The sequence below is a fragment of the Lepus europaeus genome, chromosome 21 (assembly GCF_033115175.1).
Source record: "Lepus europaeus isolate LE1 chromosome 21, mLepTim1.pri, whole genome shotgun sequence".
Taxonomy (NCBI): Eukaryota; Metazoa; Chordata; class Mammalia; order Lagomorpha; family Leporidae; genus Lepus; species Lepus europaeus.
This window is the reverse complement of record NC_084847.1, coordinates 19,689,269-19,706,719: the sequence shown is the minus strand read 5'-3', so window position 1 is coordinate 19,706,719 and position 17,451 is coordinate 19,689,269. Positions and strand designations below refer to the sequence as shown.

At 53.0% G+C, this 17,451-nt stretch overlaps 1 protein-coding gene across 9 annotated transcripts in view; it reads right to left on the bottom strand.

The window, feature by feature from the left end:
- Nucleotides 1-14,517, bottom strand: part of SLC5A11 (solute carrier family 5 member 11) — a 40,671-nt gene extending 26,154 nt beyond the window's left edge. For 4 of the 9 annotated variants that reach the window (XM_062179925.1, XM_062179930.1, XM_062179926.1 and 1 more), the window contains exons 1-5: nucleotides 14,383-14,517; nucleotides 10,559-10,630; nucleotides 8,256-8,360; nucleotides 6,796-6,855; nucleotides 1,443-1,547 (exon numbers count right to left, since the gene is read on the bottom strand). In XM_062179925.1, coding sequence (XP_062035909.1) covers nucleotides 1,443-1,547; nucleotides 6,796-6,855; nucleotides 8,256-8,360; nucleotides 10,559-10,630; nucleotides 14,383-14,517 — 477 coding nt within the window. Of the gene's footprint in view, nucleotides 1-1,442; nucleotides 1,548-6,795; nucleotides 6,856-8,255; nucleotides 8,361-10,558; nucleotides 10,631-14,382 lie in introns of those variants that run through there. The other 5 variants (XM_062179927.1, XM_062179934.1, XM_062179928.1 and 2 more) reach the window with 3 other exon arrangements.
- Nucleotides 14,518-17,451: the final 2,934 nt, after the last annotated feature.

Here is a 17,451-nt window from a genome sequence, read left to right as displayed (position 1 = left end):
ACGGGCAGTCACGGTGCTGGTGCCCCGGATCAGCCCCTAGGCTACGATCTGGCAAGCACACAAGAACCACACCTTGTTCGTTTCTTCGTCCATCTCATCCCAGAACGAAGTTTGAGACCCTTGCTCTGGGCTAATGCGCCCCCCTCCTCAGTGCTCTTCCCACCTTGGCCCTTGACCTTGTACCCCATCCTCCACACTGCAGCCTTCATCAGAAACCAGCAAATCACCCTGCTCCCCGACAAAACCCTAGAGCGGCTCCTCACTGCCCCCAAGACGAAGGCTAAACAAACAAAGCAGCGCTGATGGCTGCTGGGCCCTTTCCATTTGGCCTGGCTCACAACCTCGTTCCCTTTACATTATTTTGTGACAGGCAGAGTTAGACAGTGAGAGAGAGAGAGACAGAGAGAAAGGTCTTCCTTCCGTTGGTTCACCCCCGAAATGGCTGCTACAGCCAGCGCGTTGTGCCAATCCGAAGCCAGGAGCCAGGTGCTTCCTCCTGGTCTCCCATGGGGTGCAGGGCCCAAGCACCTGGGCCATCCTCCACTGCACTCCCGGGCCACAGCAGAGAGCTGGCCTGGAAGAGGGGCAACCGGGACAGAATCCAACGCCCCGACCAGGACTAGAACCCAGGGTGCCGGAGCTGCAGGCAGAGGATTAGCCTAGTGAGCCACGGCGCCAGCCCCCTTTACTCTTTCTTATTCCCAATCTGCAGGGCTCTTCTGAAAACTGTTTCCCCAGCAGCTCACGCTCACCCCGGCCTCCCAGCTTTGGTCAGTGCTGATCCATCCACCGGGAAGACCAGTTCCCTCTTTCTCCAGCAGCTAAACTCCTCCGGAGATACAACGTCCCCCTGTACTGCAAAGCTTCCGACCAGACTGCGAGAGAATGTTCTGGAATGGAGCCCGGGCATCCGTCCTGCGAGACTGGAGCTAGCGCGGGGTCAGTCGGTCATTGCTGCTTGGACTCAGTGGAAACCCTTCTGCCCCCTGCTCACTCGCCTCACACACGACAGTGTCCTCCCCACCCCGGGCTGCCGGAGAAGGTGGATTTGGCATGAGCAGGGCTGGCCAAGGAGCACCTGCCGGAAGTGGCAACGCTCCTGCTGTTTTGTCACTTTCCAAGAAAGCTACTATCCAAAGGTCAGGGTGGGGCAGGGGCAGTGGGCCCAGATCTGATGACAGGCTGCTTCCTGCCTGTACCAGGGGATGATCAGAGCCCCACCCCCCAGTGGGCGGGGCTCTTGGGGTTCTTTCTAGGGGCAGCCCCTCCACTTTTTTCCCAACTTCCCTGCCCATGCTTGCTCTCTCTCCAGCCCCTCCCACTGTCCTCTCACCTCCCCAAAGCTGGCCCAAGAGAACACGGAGAAGACACCCCCAGCGGCACACTGGCCCTGTGGTCCCTGCAGGTGGCAGGAACGTGGCCGGGCTGGGCCCCCGCCTTACCGAGATCTTGGTGAAGATGTAGATGAACAGGTAGAGGACGGCCAGGGTGATGGCGATCCTGCTGCCGCCGAAGCGCCTCCGCAGGTATTCCGGCATCGTGGTGACCTGGGGGTCAGAGTGGGGCTGTCACCACCCAGGGCTACCTTCGGTCTGTACCCTGCACCCTCCCCCCAACAACCTTTCCCACCCCAGTCCACCTCCCCAGACTCAGAAGCACAGGAGGTCTTCTTGGGACTCTCAAGGTGAGACTTAAGAAGGCACGAAGGGGTGGGGTGTGGAGGAGGCGGGGCTGTGTGCAGGGTGAGAGCCCAGCCGTTTGTTCCCACGCATGGTGCAAGTCCCCATCCAATTTCCCTGTAACCTGTACTACTATTGACTTGATGTTCTTCTTTCAACCCACTCTTCTTATTATTCATAATGACCTACCTAAAGAAAGGAACTTTAAAAACTTCTGTTTACTTGAAAAGCAGAGTTATATATATAGAGAAAGAGATCTTCCATCCACTGGTTCATTCCCCAGATGGCCACAACGGTCAGGCCTGAAACCCTTCTCATGTGGGTGGCAACAGCCCAAGTATTTGGGCCGTCTTCTGTTGCTTTTGCAGGTGCATTGGCAGGGAGCTGGATGGGAAGTGGAGCAGCTGGAACTGAAACCATTGCCCATATTGGATGTCGACGTTGCGGGTGGTGGCTTAACTTGCTGCACAACATGAGCACCCCTACTTTAACCACCACTGTGAATGGAAAAGTCAGTCCCAAAGTTAAGGATAACTGGGAAATAAAGATAATAGAACAATTCATTTTTTTAAAATTCTTTTCTAGCAACTTTACTATTGCATATCAAAGTCTCTGGACCAACACCCTACTCATTCTTTGTTTTAAGAGAGAGAGAGAGAGAGAAGGAGGGGAGGGGAGAGGAGTGTTGAGTTTGGGGGCAGGTGGTGAGAGCATGTAGTCTTCTACATGAGGCCTGCCCGAGTTCCCTCTGTAAGATCATCCCACAATGCACACCTGTTTTGAAACATCACATGGCACCCGAGGAACATGTACAACTACCATGTGTCAGTTAAAAATAAAACACTTAAACAATTAAGTCTAAAAATCTGAAAGCCAATGGCAAAGGGGACAACTTCCCAACAAGGTTTCATGTAGATGGCCCTAGTCCGACACCTAAAATCGTTTCCAGAATTTCCGTTGTCCACGTCCTAAAAAGCTTGCTCTGCTGAACAACTTTAGCCTGGTCACTAGGAGCAGCAGGAAAATCCACAGTGCCAGCGAGGCCCTGGGGTGGGTGGTGCAAAGGCAGGAGAATGGGGCACCCCAGGGCCTGGGCCACTCTACCAAGAATTATTTTGGGGGTTGCATGTTTCTTTGGGAGTGGGCATGGTCTTTCCCAGTCTTTGCCCCACTGAATGCCCTGGACTCGGGGTTGACACAATGCCACATCCAGGCCCTCGGACCAACAAATGTTCTTCCACAAGGCACCAGGCAGGCATGTTAGAGGGACAATGATGTTGGCTTGAATGCTTGCAGCCCCGCCTCCAGCCAGTTGTGGTTTTGTGTGTGCCCAAGTCTAGTTCAGGAGAGTCTAATGGGTGTGAAGCCACGAGCTGATAAATGGCAATCAACCCATGGCAAGGTCAAGGTCAGACTGTGGGGGAGGAGCACTTGGGAGCAGGCAGTGGGGGAGCCGGAGGGCCAGACTTGCTGTAGGAGTAGCAGGTGCCTCATGGTGGAATCTGGATATTGGAGAATTTAGGAGTGTTCACTGTAAAACCTCAACAAATACTTGACCTTTTTTCATGAACACCAGGAACAAATGGATATTTATAAACAGGAAAAGAAAATGAACTGCTTTTCTCTCCTCCTTCAGCCCTCCCCCGAAAAGGGCCACTTGGGATTCTGACCTTTTACGAACGTCTTGCTGTAGCATTCCGGTGTTCTGCAAACAAAGCAAGAAGTTTCTAGAAGGGCATCGCCTGGACTCTGACCCTCTATCAAGGAATAGCACGGGGAGTTCAAGGCGACCTCACTGACCGTGGGACAGATTCTTGCTGATAGCACAAGCGCTATTAGTGGGCACATGAAGTCACAAGAGGGGCTCAGGGCTTTCAGACAAATGCACCGAGGCACATGGCCCTGGGCTGGAGTCGGTCTCTGCCCCGTGGGACACAGCAGTCGCCTGCCTTGGCGGGGGGTGATGAGGCTCCCTTATTGCTGGCTGACAGCCTTTATTCTCAGTTGACCTTCGTTTTATCTAGAGAGAGCAGCAGAGCCTCCACGTGCCGGAAGCTTCCAAGGAGTTGAGCTGGGAAGGCAGGAGGAAGGTCACCAGGCTACTGGTTGTAGGTTGCTACAAGCACAATTGGCCAGTGTGAATGGGGGAGGAGGAATGTGTGTGAGAGAAAGAGAGAGAGAGAAATCATATTAGCACATTATACACGGGGCTTCCAGCCCCGCTACATCCCTGACCCCCAACACAGGGTGTTTAGGAAATGACCCAGATCCTCAGGCTAAGCTCCCCACACCCCTCCTGGCTCCAGCGGCCCCCTGCCTTGGTAAGGAGGGGCTGGCTATCTACACAGGAAGCACCTGCTGGTGGGGGATGGGTCAATGTCAAGGAGAAATTAAGTGCAGCAAATGACACAGCCGTGGAGATGACCACCCTCGCTCCCCCAAGCCCAGCAAGCTGGTGGCAGAGGCAGGGAGCAGCCTCTTCCTGCACCGCGCACGGCTGCCACCCCCCGGGCTCGTGAGGACTGCCTTCTTTCTCGGAACCCCCGCCATCTGGTAATACCAAATCGACCCCACCCTGGGGCTCCCCCAGATCCGTGGGGATCCCGACTGCTCTGCTGTCTTTCTGTCTTGCTAGCCTCTTCCTTGAAACAGAGACAGTTCCAGTGACAGTGTGGAGAACGCACCCACACGCACCACGGCAGAACCCCAGTTTGCTCAATGCCAGCAGCAGGTCAGCACCGCCAGCCCAGCAATCCCTCTCTCTGCCCAGTCACCTCCCAGACCCCGCTCCCCCTCTGCCATCCATGCAGAGCCCCCACTTGCTGACTCTGCTTGGGGACTCGACCCACCCAGACTTGGCATCCCCAGATGGTTCCTTTCATGGGTGTGAGACCCTAGTATTGATGAATTTTCACACATAGTTCCCGAGCATCTGCTAGGTGCCAAGCACTGTTCTGGACTCGAGGAGGAAGCATGGCTGGCCCCTGCCCTCCTGGATCTTACAGTCTCATGGGAGAGATGCACAGTCTAGTGCAACGGTTCTCAACCAAGGGAGATTTTGCACCCCCCAGGGAATACCTGGATGTGTCTGGACACGGGTTGGGTGTCACAATTTGAAGGGTGCTATCGGCATCTAGTGAGTTAAGAGAGTTACTAAACATCCTATAATATACACAACACCCAACACACACACACCCAACACACAACCCAATATACGCCCAGTGAACAACACATACACACAACACACATACCCGACATATAACATCTAACACACACATCCACTACCTAACACACACAACACATACACACAACAAACATACCCAACATCTAACATCTAACACACACACATCCTCTACCTAACACACACAACACAACACATACACACAACATGCCACACATTCATACAACACATACACACACATACAACATCTAATACACCCACTGCTAAACACACACACACACCACCACCAAAGAATTATCAGGCTCCAAATATCACTAGTACCAGGGTTGAGAAACCCTGGTCTGGTGGGAGAGACACACACAATCTAATTAATGGGAGCAACACCATTATAATCACACTGGCCCAGCCCTAGCTGCCATGGCCATTTGGGGAAAGAACCAATGGATGGAAGATCGCCCTGTCTCTCCCTCTGTCTCTCTGTCTTCCAAGTGAATAAAAATAAACATTGAAAAAAGTCAATAAGAAAAGACATAAAAATGCAGGAATATGGGCAAAGGAACTAAAAGTCCAAAGAGGAAATCCATACACAGACTTGCCAATCAAAAGCCCGGGGAGATACCACGATACCCAGCAGAGTAGCAACACTTTCAAAGTGAAAGAATCACAAGTGTTGGCACGGATGTGGGCACTGGAGCAAGGGGTATCCCCTACACTGTGGGGAGGCGAGAAGGAGCTGACACCACGACGCTGGCAGTGAAGTTGAGCACTGTCTTGTGAAGCCAAGATGTGCGATGACCTGACGTTTCACTCACAGGTGGATCCTCTCCCTGTTTATCAACACATCGATGTGCATCAGAACACGTAAAAACGTTCATACCGGCACCATCCACCACGGTCAATGCTGGGAACAACACAGCGGATCCTGGCGGTGCCCTGTGGTGGAGTCACTGCAGAATACTACGCAGGCATGAAAATGAACACAGCAGCTACACGCAGCAAAAGCGAGCAAGGGGTCTTCAAAAAATTCATGGGTGCCGGTGCTGTGGCGTAGCGGGTAAAGCCACCGCCTGCAGTGCTGCATCCCACATGGGCGCCGGTTTGAGTACCAGCTGCTCTATTTCTGATCCAGCTCTCTGCTATGGCCTGGGAAAGTAGTGGAAGATGGCCCAAGTCTTTGGGCCCTTGTACCCATGTGGGAGACCCGGAAGAAGCTCCTGGCTCCTGGCTTCGAATTAGCTCAGCTCCAGCCATTACGGCCATGTGGGGAGTGAACCAACAGATGGAAGATCTCTCTCTCTCTCTCTCTCTCTCTCTCTCTGCCTCTGCCTCTCTGTAACTCTGCCTTTCAAATAAATATTAAAAAAAAAAAAAAAAAAACAAGTTCATGGCGGGCTGGTGCCATGGCGTAGTAGGCTAGGCCTCCACCTACGGCACCAGCATACCATATGGGCGCCAATTTGAGTCCCAGCTGCCCCTCTTCTGATCCAGCTTCCTGCTATGGCCTGGGAAAGCAATGGAGTTGGCCCCTGCACCTGCGTGGGAGACCTGGAAGAAGCTCCTGGCTCCTGATGGGCTCAGCTCCAGCCATTGCAGCCCTTTGGGGAGTGAAGCAGCAATGGAGATTTCTCTCTGTGTAACTTTGCCTTTTGAGAGGAGGTGACCTTAAATGTGACCTCTGATCCTTAAACTCTTCCTACTTTGTGTATTTGCTGTGTGAATAGTGCTGTGATATACTGAATACCCCTGTGCCCTAGGACACTGCTTACTAGGCGGGATCTGCTAGGGGTTCCTGGTGGTCTCATCCGTGCACCATCCCCGCAGTACTGGGTCCTCAAAGTGGCTCTGATGGATGTCCACAGAGGGGAGGGGAGGAATGCAGGGCTGACCTGCCCGAAGAGGGTCCCATTCCACAGCCCCCCTCCCCCCTAGACTCACCTGGCCCGCGATGTAGATAGGGAGGAAAATCCAGGCCAACATCAGCACGGAAAACATGCCCTGCCCAAGAACACACAGTCAGGACTCGGCCCCTCGCTCATGGCCAGGGGCCCACTGGGATTTCTCTCTGCACCCTGAGGTCACTGGGCCTGAACTCTACCTCTGCTTTAATCCCTTACTTGCTTTGTGGTTCACCTTCCCTGGCCTTCCTGTCTCCAGTTTTAAAATGGAGAGGATTATGTAGGGAAGAGAAGTGGAGATAACAGTGCCTCATTCAGTTGTTGCAAGGAAACCAGCAGAGCCCCACAAGTACCAAGTCAAGTCCCGGCTGCTCCATTTCCCATCCAGCTCCCTGCTAATGCACCTGGAAAAGCTGCTGATGATCTGAAGGCTTGGGCCCCTGCACACACTTGGGAGACCCGGATGGAGCTCCAGGCTCCTGGCTTCAGCCTGGTCCAGCACTGGCCCCTGCAGCCATTTGGGGAGTGACCAGCAGATGGAAGATTATAATGCTGCCTTTCAAACCGATTTAAAACAACAGCAGCAGCAATACTGAGGGTTTGTCTTTTTGGTACAGCAGGTTAAGCAGCTGCCTGCAACACTGGCATCCCATATGGGTGCTGGATCGTGTGCCGTAGGCTCCACTTCCAATCCAGCTCTCTGCTAATGGACTGGGAAAAGCAGCCGCAGACGGCCCCAAGTATTTGGGCTCCTGCTACCCACATGAGACCCAGATGAAACTCCTGGCCCCTGGCTTTGGCCAGGGCCAGCCAAGGCTGTTACAGCCATTTGGAGAGTGAACCAGCAGATGGAAGATCTCTCTCTGTAACCCTGCCTTTCAAATAAATAAATCAATTTAAAAAAAAAAGTACAACAAGTACTGAACAGTGTAATTTGGGGGATGGCCAACATATGTCTCAAATACACAGAAGTGCCCTCCAAGTCCCGGCCACCTGCTTCTGCTCCCACAGGGAAGCTCCCCCACCGCTCCTGTCCACACCAGTGGGCCCCCACCCAGCAGACACAGGGAAGCCTGAGACACTCAGAGCAGAGCGAGTCTTGCAGACCAGGGAGCCCGGAAGGCCCCCGGCCCTGGTTCGCTTCCTTCAGGAAACAGCACCACATGCTGGAAGCCGCTGTTCACTCGGTCCTGCTAGAAGACCAGCCACGCGCGTGGAGGAGAGAGGTCCAGGCTGCTGCAGCGCCCACATGAGATGTCCACCCAGGCTACGGTGCCCACATGAGACGTCCACCCAGGCTACGGTGCCCACACAAGACGTCCACCCAGGCTACGGTGTCCACCCCAGCTACGGTGTCCACCCGGCTACAGCACCCACGCGAGACGTCCGCCCCAGCTACGGCATCCACACGAGACATCCGTCTGGCTACGGTGTCTACATGAGGTGTCTGCCCAGCTACAGCATCCAGGCAAGAGGTCCACGCCCAGATCCAGTACTTACATTAAGCTCGTAAGCAGCTACGGAAATTCCTGTTGCAGCGCCTGACCCTGCCAGGCCCACGAAGTGCCCACTCCCAACGTTGCTGGCGAACAAGGAGGCCCCCACCTGTGGGCAGATGGACAGTCAGTGCTCCCACACCCCCAACTCCCACACACCCCTGCTCCTGTCAAGCCCCAGAGGGACCAAGACAGAAGTGGAGCCGGCAGGGCGGTTCCTGGTGCCCTCTGCATCTTTGCTCAGATTAGAGAAGGAGTCTCCTTCCCCAGGACGGCTTCACTGCCACCTGTTAGAGGTTGCTAGAATTTGTTTACGGGGCCAGTGCTGTGGTGTAGCAGGTAAAACCTCCACCTGCTATGGCAGCATCCCAATTAGGCGCCAGTTCATGCTCTGGATGCTCCACTTTTTTAAAAAACTATTTATTTATTTATTTATTTATTTATTTATTTATTTGAAAGGCAGAGTTACAGAGAGCAGAGGCGGAGGGGTGGGGCGCAGAGAGAGAGGTCTTCCATCTGCTGTTTCACTCCCCAGATGGACGCAACAGCCAGAGCTGCGCCAATCTGAAGCCAGGAGCCAGGAGCTTCTTCCAGATCTCCCACATGGGTGCAGAGGCCCAAGCATGTGGGCCATCTTCTACTGCTTTCCCAGGCTGTAGCAGAGAGCTGGATCAGAAATGGAGTAGCCAGGACTGAAACCAGCGCCCATATGGGATGGTGGCACTGCAGGTGGCAGCTCTAGCCGCTCCTCCACAGTGCCCACCCCTGCTCCACTTCTGACCCAGCTCCCTGCTAGTGACATTTGAAGGCAGTGGAGGATAACCCAAGTGTTTGAGCCCCTGCTACGCACATGAGAGACCTGGAAGTGGCTCCTGGCTCCCGGTTTCAGTCTGGCCCAGTCCTGGCTGTTTCAGGCATCTGGGGAGTGAACCAGCAGATGGTTCACTGTGTGTGTCTCTCCCTCTCTCTCTGGCTTTCAAATAAATAAATAAATCTTTTAAAAAAAATGATGCTTGCCTATGATGGCTAAAGTGTAAATTGCATTCCCTAGGGTTGTACAGTGCACAGCCTGAACAACTGCATGCAGTATCCCTAGGCGGAGACAGGGGAAAGGGGAACAGGTTTTGTAGAAACTGCTTCTCGATGAGCGTCAGGAAGCCTGTGCTACTCCCTGGCTCCATGTCTAGCTTAGCGAAGTTGACAGCGCTCCTTCTGGTAGGACATTAAGCAGCCAAAGCAGTGCTCAGTGACTCCAATCTCTGGCCTCAGTGGATTGGGCTGGATGGGCTTTGGGCCTGGGCAGTTGTGCTCTCTCTGCGGGAAATTTGAAGCTTGGGTACAGTGTCTGGTGGTGCCTGGGACTGGGGCTGGGCAAACCAGGGGGGTGTGCGAGGCAGGGGTTGGGGGTAGGTACTGCAGAGGTGTGTTCAGCCACAGGCTCACCACCGCCAGTCTGGTGGAGAAGAGGAGAAAGAAGGTGAGAGAGAGAGAGAGAGAGAGAGAGAGAGAGAGAGAGAGAGAGAGAGAAGGAGGAGGGAGAGGGGGAGGGGTGGGGGAAAGGAGGAGGAGGAGGGAGAGATGTGTGAGGGTTGTTGTGCCTCCTAGTGAGACTCTAGTCTCCGGTTCTCATCCAATTCTGTGCCCTGTTTTGTGTCTGTCCTTCTGCCCATAATCACAGCGTTCTACTGCTTCGTGGAATCAGAAACCTGAGTCCTTAGCTTGATTCTTCTTGCTCAGGATGGTTTGGGCTAATCTGGGTCCCTCGCTTTTCCATAGGAAATGTAGAGAGAAGCTACAGACAGATACCTTGAGCCTCTGCTCTCAGCCTTACATAAAACCCAGCCGATCCTGGAGTATTCCCTTGGGTGAACCAACAAATTCTCTTTTTGCCGTTGGTTCACCCTCTAGTGGCCGCCGCGGCCAGCGCACTGCGCTGATCCGAAGCCAGGAGCCAGGTGCTTCTCCTGGTCTCCCATGTGGGTACGGGACCCATCCTCCACTGCCTTCCCGGGCCATAGCAGAGAGCTGGCCTGGAAGAGGGGCAACCGGGATAGAATCCGGTGCCCCAACCGGGACTAGAACCCAGTGTGCTGGCGCCGCAAGGTGGAGGATTAGCCTGTTGAGCCACGGCGCCGGCCTAAATTCTCTTTTTAATAAGCACATTGTGGGGAGGGGGAGCCCAGCCTTCTCTAGTTTGGACCATGACTTCCCGACAATGTGGGACATGGGACAACATGGGACCAAAGCATCCAAAGATCAGCACTTTGTCCTTGAGAGCTGGCTGTGAGTGAACCAAAGAGCGCTTACCGGCCACCACACCATGTCCCCTCCAGCCAGGAAGTAGCCTTTCACTGTGTCTCTTTTGGTCTTCACTGTGGACTGAAACAGAGAAAAGCGGTTCAGGAGGGGAAGCAGCAGCAATCAGAGGTGGCCCAGGACAGGACCGGTGACCTGGGGGCCCAGCAGGGCCGGATTTGGGTGTCAAAGGTATCTCTTTTGCCCTACAAATAGTAAGAAATTCTTGGCTTGAATGTCTCCAGAGGAGCCATGGATTCTTCTCCCTGATTCACGCACCTGACAACGCCTGAGCTTTAGATTCGTGGCTTGCTTACGATGGTGGCTTCCAGGTGACAGACACTGCACTAAGCATTTTGTCACCATCGCCACGTTTTAATCCTCTCCAACCCCCCCACGAGCTTGGTGTCATAGGCGACTGTGATAGATGAAGGAGCCGGGGCGTGTGTCCTGGTCTGTTTGCTTTTTGCACTGCTGTAGCAGAACACCCGGGATTGGGTGGCTCCTAGCAACAGAAATTTGCTGCTCAGAGTGGGGAGGCTGGGAAGTCCAAGGCTAAGGTGCTGGCAGATTTGCTGCCTGGAGAGGGCGCCTCCTCTGTGACCTTGCACGGCCAAAGGGCAGAAGGGCAGACAGGGACTGGCGGGCTCCCTCCAGCCTCTCTCTCGGAAGGCTTCCAAGCCCCTTGCTGTGGGCTCCACCCTCAGATCTCAATCGCCTCCTCTGTGTGCCACCTGCTAACGCTATCACGTTGACCGTTAAGTTTCAACGTGTGAACCTGGGGGCATACACTCAGACCACAGCTCGTCAGAAGTGACGTCACTTCTCTAGACAGCACAAGAGCCGGTGACTCAAACCCAGGTCAGCCTGACTTGGGAGTCTGTGCTCTTAGCGGTCTGCAGGCCCACCTTTCCCAAGAGTGAGCATCCTGTCATTGAGAGTGTTCTATTTTATTTTTAAGATTTGTTTTATTTATTTAAAATGCAGAGTTAGAGAGAGAGAGAGAGAGAGAGAGAGAGAGAGAGAGAGAGAGAATCTTCCATCCGCTGGTTCACTCTCCAAATAGCTACAACAGCTGTGGTTAGCAAAGCCAAAACCAGGAGTCAGGAGCTTCTTCTGGGTCTCCCACATGGGTTCAGGGGCCCAAGCACTGAACCATCCTCTGCTGCTTTCCCAGGCACATCAGCAGGGAGCAGGATCAGAAGTGGAGCAGCTGGGACTCAAGGAGGCACCCATATGGCATGCCAGTGCTGGAAATGGTGGCTTTACCAGCTATGCCACCGTGCTGGCCACTGAGAATGTTTTAATAGGGACATTTTGGCTACTGTGTAGCTGTGTCACCTTGGATATGTGTTTAACTCTCTGAGCCCTGGGTGTAGATGTCAGAGAGGGGATTCTTGCTTTGCACAGGAGACAGCCAGTTTTCACACCTGCAAATGATCTTGCCATAGGAAACAGCCCCTGTGGCTCCTTCCTGATGAGCTCTGACACAGGAAGTACTTCCTACAAATAAAAAACCCAGGGTCAGTGTCTGGTCTAGTGGCTGAGACACTGCTGGGGATGCCTACATCCTGTATCAGAGTGCATGGGTTTGAGTCCCAGCTCTGCTGCTGGCTCCAGCTCCCTGCTAATGCACACTCTGGGAGGCAGCAGGTGACAGCTCAAGCACATAGGTCTCTGTCACCCACGTGGGAGACCTGGATGGAGTTCTGGGCTCCTGGCTTTGGTCTGGCCCAGACTTGGCTGTTGTGGAGGTTTGGAGAGTGAACCGGTGGATGGAAGACCTCTGTTCTCTGTCTCTGAATCTCTGTTTCTCTATCTATCTATCTATCTACCTATCATTTCTCTACCTTTCAAATAAAATAATAAAAATTTTTTTGACAGGCAGAGTGGATAGTGAGAGAGAGAGAGAGACAGAGAGAAAGGTCTTCCTTTGCCGTTGGTTCACCCTCCAATGGCTGCTGCGACTGGTGCATCGCGCTGAAGCCAGGAGCCAGGTGCTTCTCCTGGTCTCCCATGCGGGTGCAGGGCCCAAGCACCTGGGCCATCCTCCACTGCCTTCCCGGGCCATAGCAGAGAGCTGGCCTGGAAGAGGGGCAACCGGGATAGAATCCGGCGCCCCAACCGGGACTAGAACGCGGTGTGCCGGCGCCACAAGGTGGAGGATTAGCCTGTTAAGCCACGGCGCCGGCCTAAAATAATAAAAATTTAAAATACAAAAGCCAAGTGCTCCTTGTGCTGAAATGGATTTGAAGAGATCATCTAACTCAGGACTTCCCAAACCAGGGACATGGCAGAGTTGCATGGCCCTCTTGTGCAGGCCTCTGCAGGGCCTCCCTCAGGTGTCAGCAACACACTCAGAGTGGACACCTGGCTGGCGCCTGCTTGGGCGGCCCAGGACTCGGCACAAGCCAACCCAGCACTCTCTTTCCTGTGTGAGGGTGGACAGCAAGTGACTCTGTCCATCTGCAGGGCCAGGAGAGACTTCATGGACCTCTGTTCCCAAATTCCGCTGTTCTAAAATTGACCACACTGTCCTTGCACCTCTGGTTCTGGAAGTTTCTGCCCCAACCTAACAACTCCACAACATGGGACTTATTGAGAGAGCTCCTACTAGGCAAAGCCACCAGCGCCTGTACTCACTGCTGTCTCCAGGGCCTCTACCCTTTATCCTTACCATAACCCTGACCCTGACCCTGACCCCAGGCCTGTCTGATTTAATGTCAACTCACTCAGTCCTGTATGTCCTACCAAGGTAGGGCAAACGGGGAAAGGTCAGGTGCATGGCCTTTGGAGTGTCCAGCACTTTTCCTTTCTTGGCCCAAGTGAGTGAAGGATAAGGGATGGGAGTAGCAAAAAGACCTGCAAAGAGTCAGCCCAAAGTGAGCACACCTCAGTTCACTGTAGTGCTCAAGTGCCTGGTGCCAGAAAACCTAAAAACCAGACAGCAGCATCTTCTCCACACCATCCTTGCCTCAAAGTTACTAAATCCTTAATATATAAAGAGCTCTTAGAAATCAATAAGGAAAAAAGCAAGAACCTAATAAAATGGGCAAAAGATATGAAGCCATAGCTCACATAAAGCTATCCTTAAACATACACAAGGGTGTCTAGCCTCATTTGCTATGATAAGTGCATATTAGTAATATACTGAGATATTATCTCCCCTGTGAGAATGATAGCACACTGTTGGTGAGGCAGTGATGAGACTTTTCACACAGGGATGATGTAATAAAGATTGGCTCCACACCTAAGGAAAATCAACAATCACAAAGGCATCTATTCTTTGGATGGTTCTACTCCAAGGAGTTTATTGTGGGGCTGGCATTGTGGCTTAGTGGGTTAAGCTACCACCTCCAACACTGGCATCCCATATGGTTGCCAGTTCATGTCCACCCACTACACTTCCAAACCAGCTCTCCGCTATTGACCTGGGAAAAGCAGTGGAAGATGGACCAAGTCCTTGGGCTCCTGAACCCACATGGGAGACCCTGATAGAGTTCCTGGATCCTGGCTTTGGCCTGGCTCAGTCCTGGCCATTGTGGCCATCTGGGGAGTGAACCAGCAGGTGGAAGATCTCTCTCTCTCTGTCTCTCCCTCTCTCCCTGTAACTCTTTCAAGTAAATAAATAAATAAAAGTCTCAGAGAGGGAGAACATAAATAAAAAACTTTAACACAGTGCCTGAAATATAGTTTTAAGGTTTTGATTACTCTATGGGCTTGAGCTAGTTTCTTTTGTCGTCAGTATCCTATCTTCAAAAGGATGTGGCTGTCATCTCTGGTCAGACATTTCCTCCCCACCCGCCCCCTGCCTGGCCCTCCATGGCCTGGCTTACCCATAGTCCAACAGCCAGGACAAAGAGGAAGTACAGGACCAGCACTGCAATGTCACCTGGCTCCAGGCTCCTCTGGGGAAAAGGATCCAAGGGATCGGACGGCGGGGGCTGAGGACTGCTGGTGCTGCTCTCCATGGTCCTGAACACGCGCTCCGACTCCTGCAGAAGCACAAACGCACGTCAGGTGACGGATCCCAGAATCACTCTTCTCACTCTTTCCGTGGCTGCCTCCCTGGGGCATCTGAGGAAGAGGACCTAGGTGGAGGGGAGTGTGGGGAGACATCTGTATAGAAAGGCAGATCCATCCATCCGTGCACTCACTGATTTATTCAACAAACGTTTACAAGTCCCATTAACGCAGAGGACGTTTTACCAAGTCAGCCATGCACGTGGCAGTCTGCAGAGTGGCTGTGTGTCAGCATCCTCTTCAGGAAGCACGTGGTTAGTGAGCACACCCACTTGGTAAGCAGTGTTCTGGAGTAAGAGGAGAATGGGGCTCCTAGTCACAGTCCCCACTTCCAAGGTACGTCACAGCTGCATAAGAGTCAAGCCACTGATCTTGCCTGAAGCTCAGGTAGACACTATAGTCTTGTTCCAAAGCTGGACAAGTCCACAAAGGTACATATGGTTTTTTAATTTTTTAAAAAGTTTTTATTATTTATTTGAGAGAGAGTTACAGAGAGAGAGAGAGAGAGGAAGAGACGGAGAGAAAGGTCTGCCATCCGCTAGTTCACTCCCCAAATGGCTGCAACAGCCAAGGCTGGGTTGATCCAAAGCTAGGAGCCAGGAGCTTCTACCAGGTCTCCCACATGCATGCAGGGGCCTAAGCACTTGGGCCATCCTCTGCTGCTCTCCCAGGGGCATTAGCAGGGAGCTGGATCAGAAGAGGAGCAGTTGTGACATGAACTGGTGCCCATGTGGGATGCCAGCACCACAGGCAGAGGCTTAGCCTACAACACCACAGTGCTGATGGCTGCATGTGCTTAAAAGACACCTAAATAGCCCCTCCACCACGCCAGGCCTCGTTCTAAGTGTTCACTAACCTGCAGAATGGCACTCTTGTTATCATTCCCCTTTCGTAGATGGTTGAGGTCAAAGTACAGAGAAGTAACTTACCCAACACAATGCAGCACAGAGTAGTGGAGCTAGGGTTTGAACTCCAATAATCTTGCTCCAGAATCTGTGCTTTGAATCACAGTTCTAAGCTGTTTTTCAGTCTACTACACAGGCAATTTAAGGGGTTCTTAGAAGAACAGCCCCCAGGCTGGCGCTGCGGCTCACTTGGCTAATCCTCTGCCTGCGGCGCCAGCACCCCGGGTTCTAGTCCCGGTTGGGGCTCTGGATTCTGTCCCGGTTGTTCCTCTTCCAGTCCAGCTCTATGCTGTGGCCCGGGAGTGCAGTGGAGGATGGCCCAAGTGCTTGGGCCCTGCACCCGCATGGGAGACCAGGAGGAAGCACCTGGTCCCTGGTTTCGGATTGGCACAGTGCGCCGGCTGTAACAGCCATTTGGGGGGTGAACCAATGGAAGGAAGACGTGAACCAATGGAAGGAAGACCTTTCTCTCTGTCTCTCTCTCACTGTCTAACTCTGCCTGTCTAAACAAACAAACAAAAAAAGGAATAACCCCCAAAGATGTTGATATCTAAGTACCAGAACCTGTGAATATGTTGATCCATGACAAGGGACAATTATGTGTACAGATGGGGGGCCTGTGCTGTGGCATAGTAGGCTAAGCCTCTGCCTGCAGTGACGGCATCCCATATGGCAATGGTTCTAGTCCCGGCTGCTCCTCTTCCTATCCAGCTCTCTGCTATGGCCTGGGAAAGCAGTAGAAGATGGCCCAAGTCCTTGGCCCCTGCACCTACGTGGGAGACCTGGAAGAAGCTCCTGGCTTCTGGCTTCGGATTGGCACAGCTCCAGGCCATTGCAGCCATTGGGAGAGTGAACCAGCGAATGGAAGACCTCCCTCTCTCTCTCTCCCCCAACCCTTCTCTCTGTGACTCTACCTCTCAAATAATAAAAGAAATAAAATCTTGGATGTAGCTGACCTTAAAATATGGAGGTGCCTGGATTATCTGGGTGGATCTAACATAGTCACAAGGGGAGATGAAACCCAGAGAACCAGAGAGATGAGAGTGTGGCAAGGATTTTGCCCAAGGTGGCTGGCTTTGATCATGGGGTGATGGTCCATGAGCCAAGGGATGCCAACAGCTTCTGCTAGCTGGAAAAAAACAAAGGGGCAAGCTGTCCCTGGGAGAATCCAGAAGGAATTCAGCACTGCCAACGCCTTGATTTTAGCCCAGGAAGTTTCCATTTGAGAATGCCTGATTGGGCCGGGTGTTGTGGTGCCACAGTTTAAGCCACTGGCATCCTATACGAGCACTGGTTCCAGTTCTGGCTGCTCGAGTTCTGATCCAGCTCCTTGCTAATCTTCCTGGGAAAGCAGTTAAGGATGGCCCAAGTACTAGGGTACCTGCACCCACCGGGGAGACCTGGATGGACTTCCAGGCTCATGGCTTCGGTCTGGCCCAGCCCTAGTCATGGTGGCCATTTGGGGAGTGAACCAGCAGATGGAAGATCTTTCTCTCTCTCTCTCTCTCTCTCTCTCTCTCTCTCTCTCTCGCCCCCACCTCCATAACTCTACCTTTCCCAAATGCTGGCAACAGCCAGAGCTGGGCCAGGCTGAAGCCAAGAGTCTGGAAGTCCACTGGGACCTGCCACATAGGTGGCTAGGACCCAAACACTTGGCCCATCATCTACAGCCTTCCCAGGTGCATCAGCAGGGAGTTGGATCAGGAGTGGAGGAACCAGGACTCAAACCAACACTCTGATATGGGATGCCTGTGTTGTAAGTGATGGCTTAGGACTCTGTGCCACAATGCCCACCCTATGCTTTTAATTTAAGAATCCATCTTCTGAAAAACATCCAAGACAATGCCCTGAACATAAAAACATGTGCTTTTCTTAACTTCAACATCCTGGGGTGTGGTGGCCCCTCCAGGAAGAGGAGACACAGCAAGCACTGGTGTGGAACATTCAGGGAGAGGAAAGACGCAGGGGAGGGAAGAC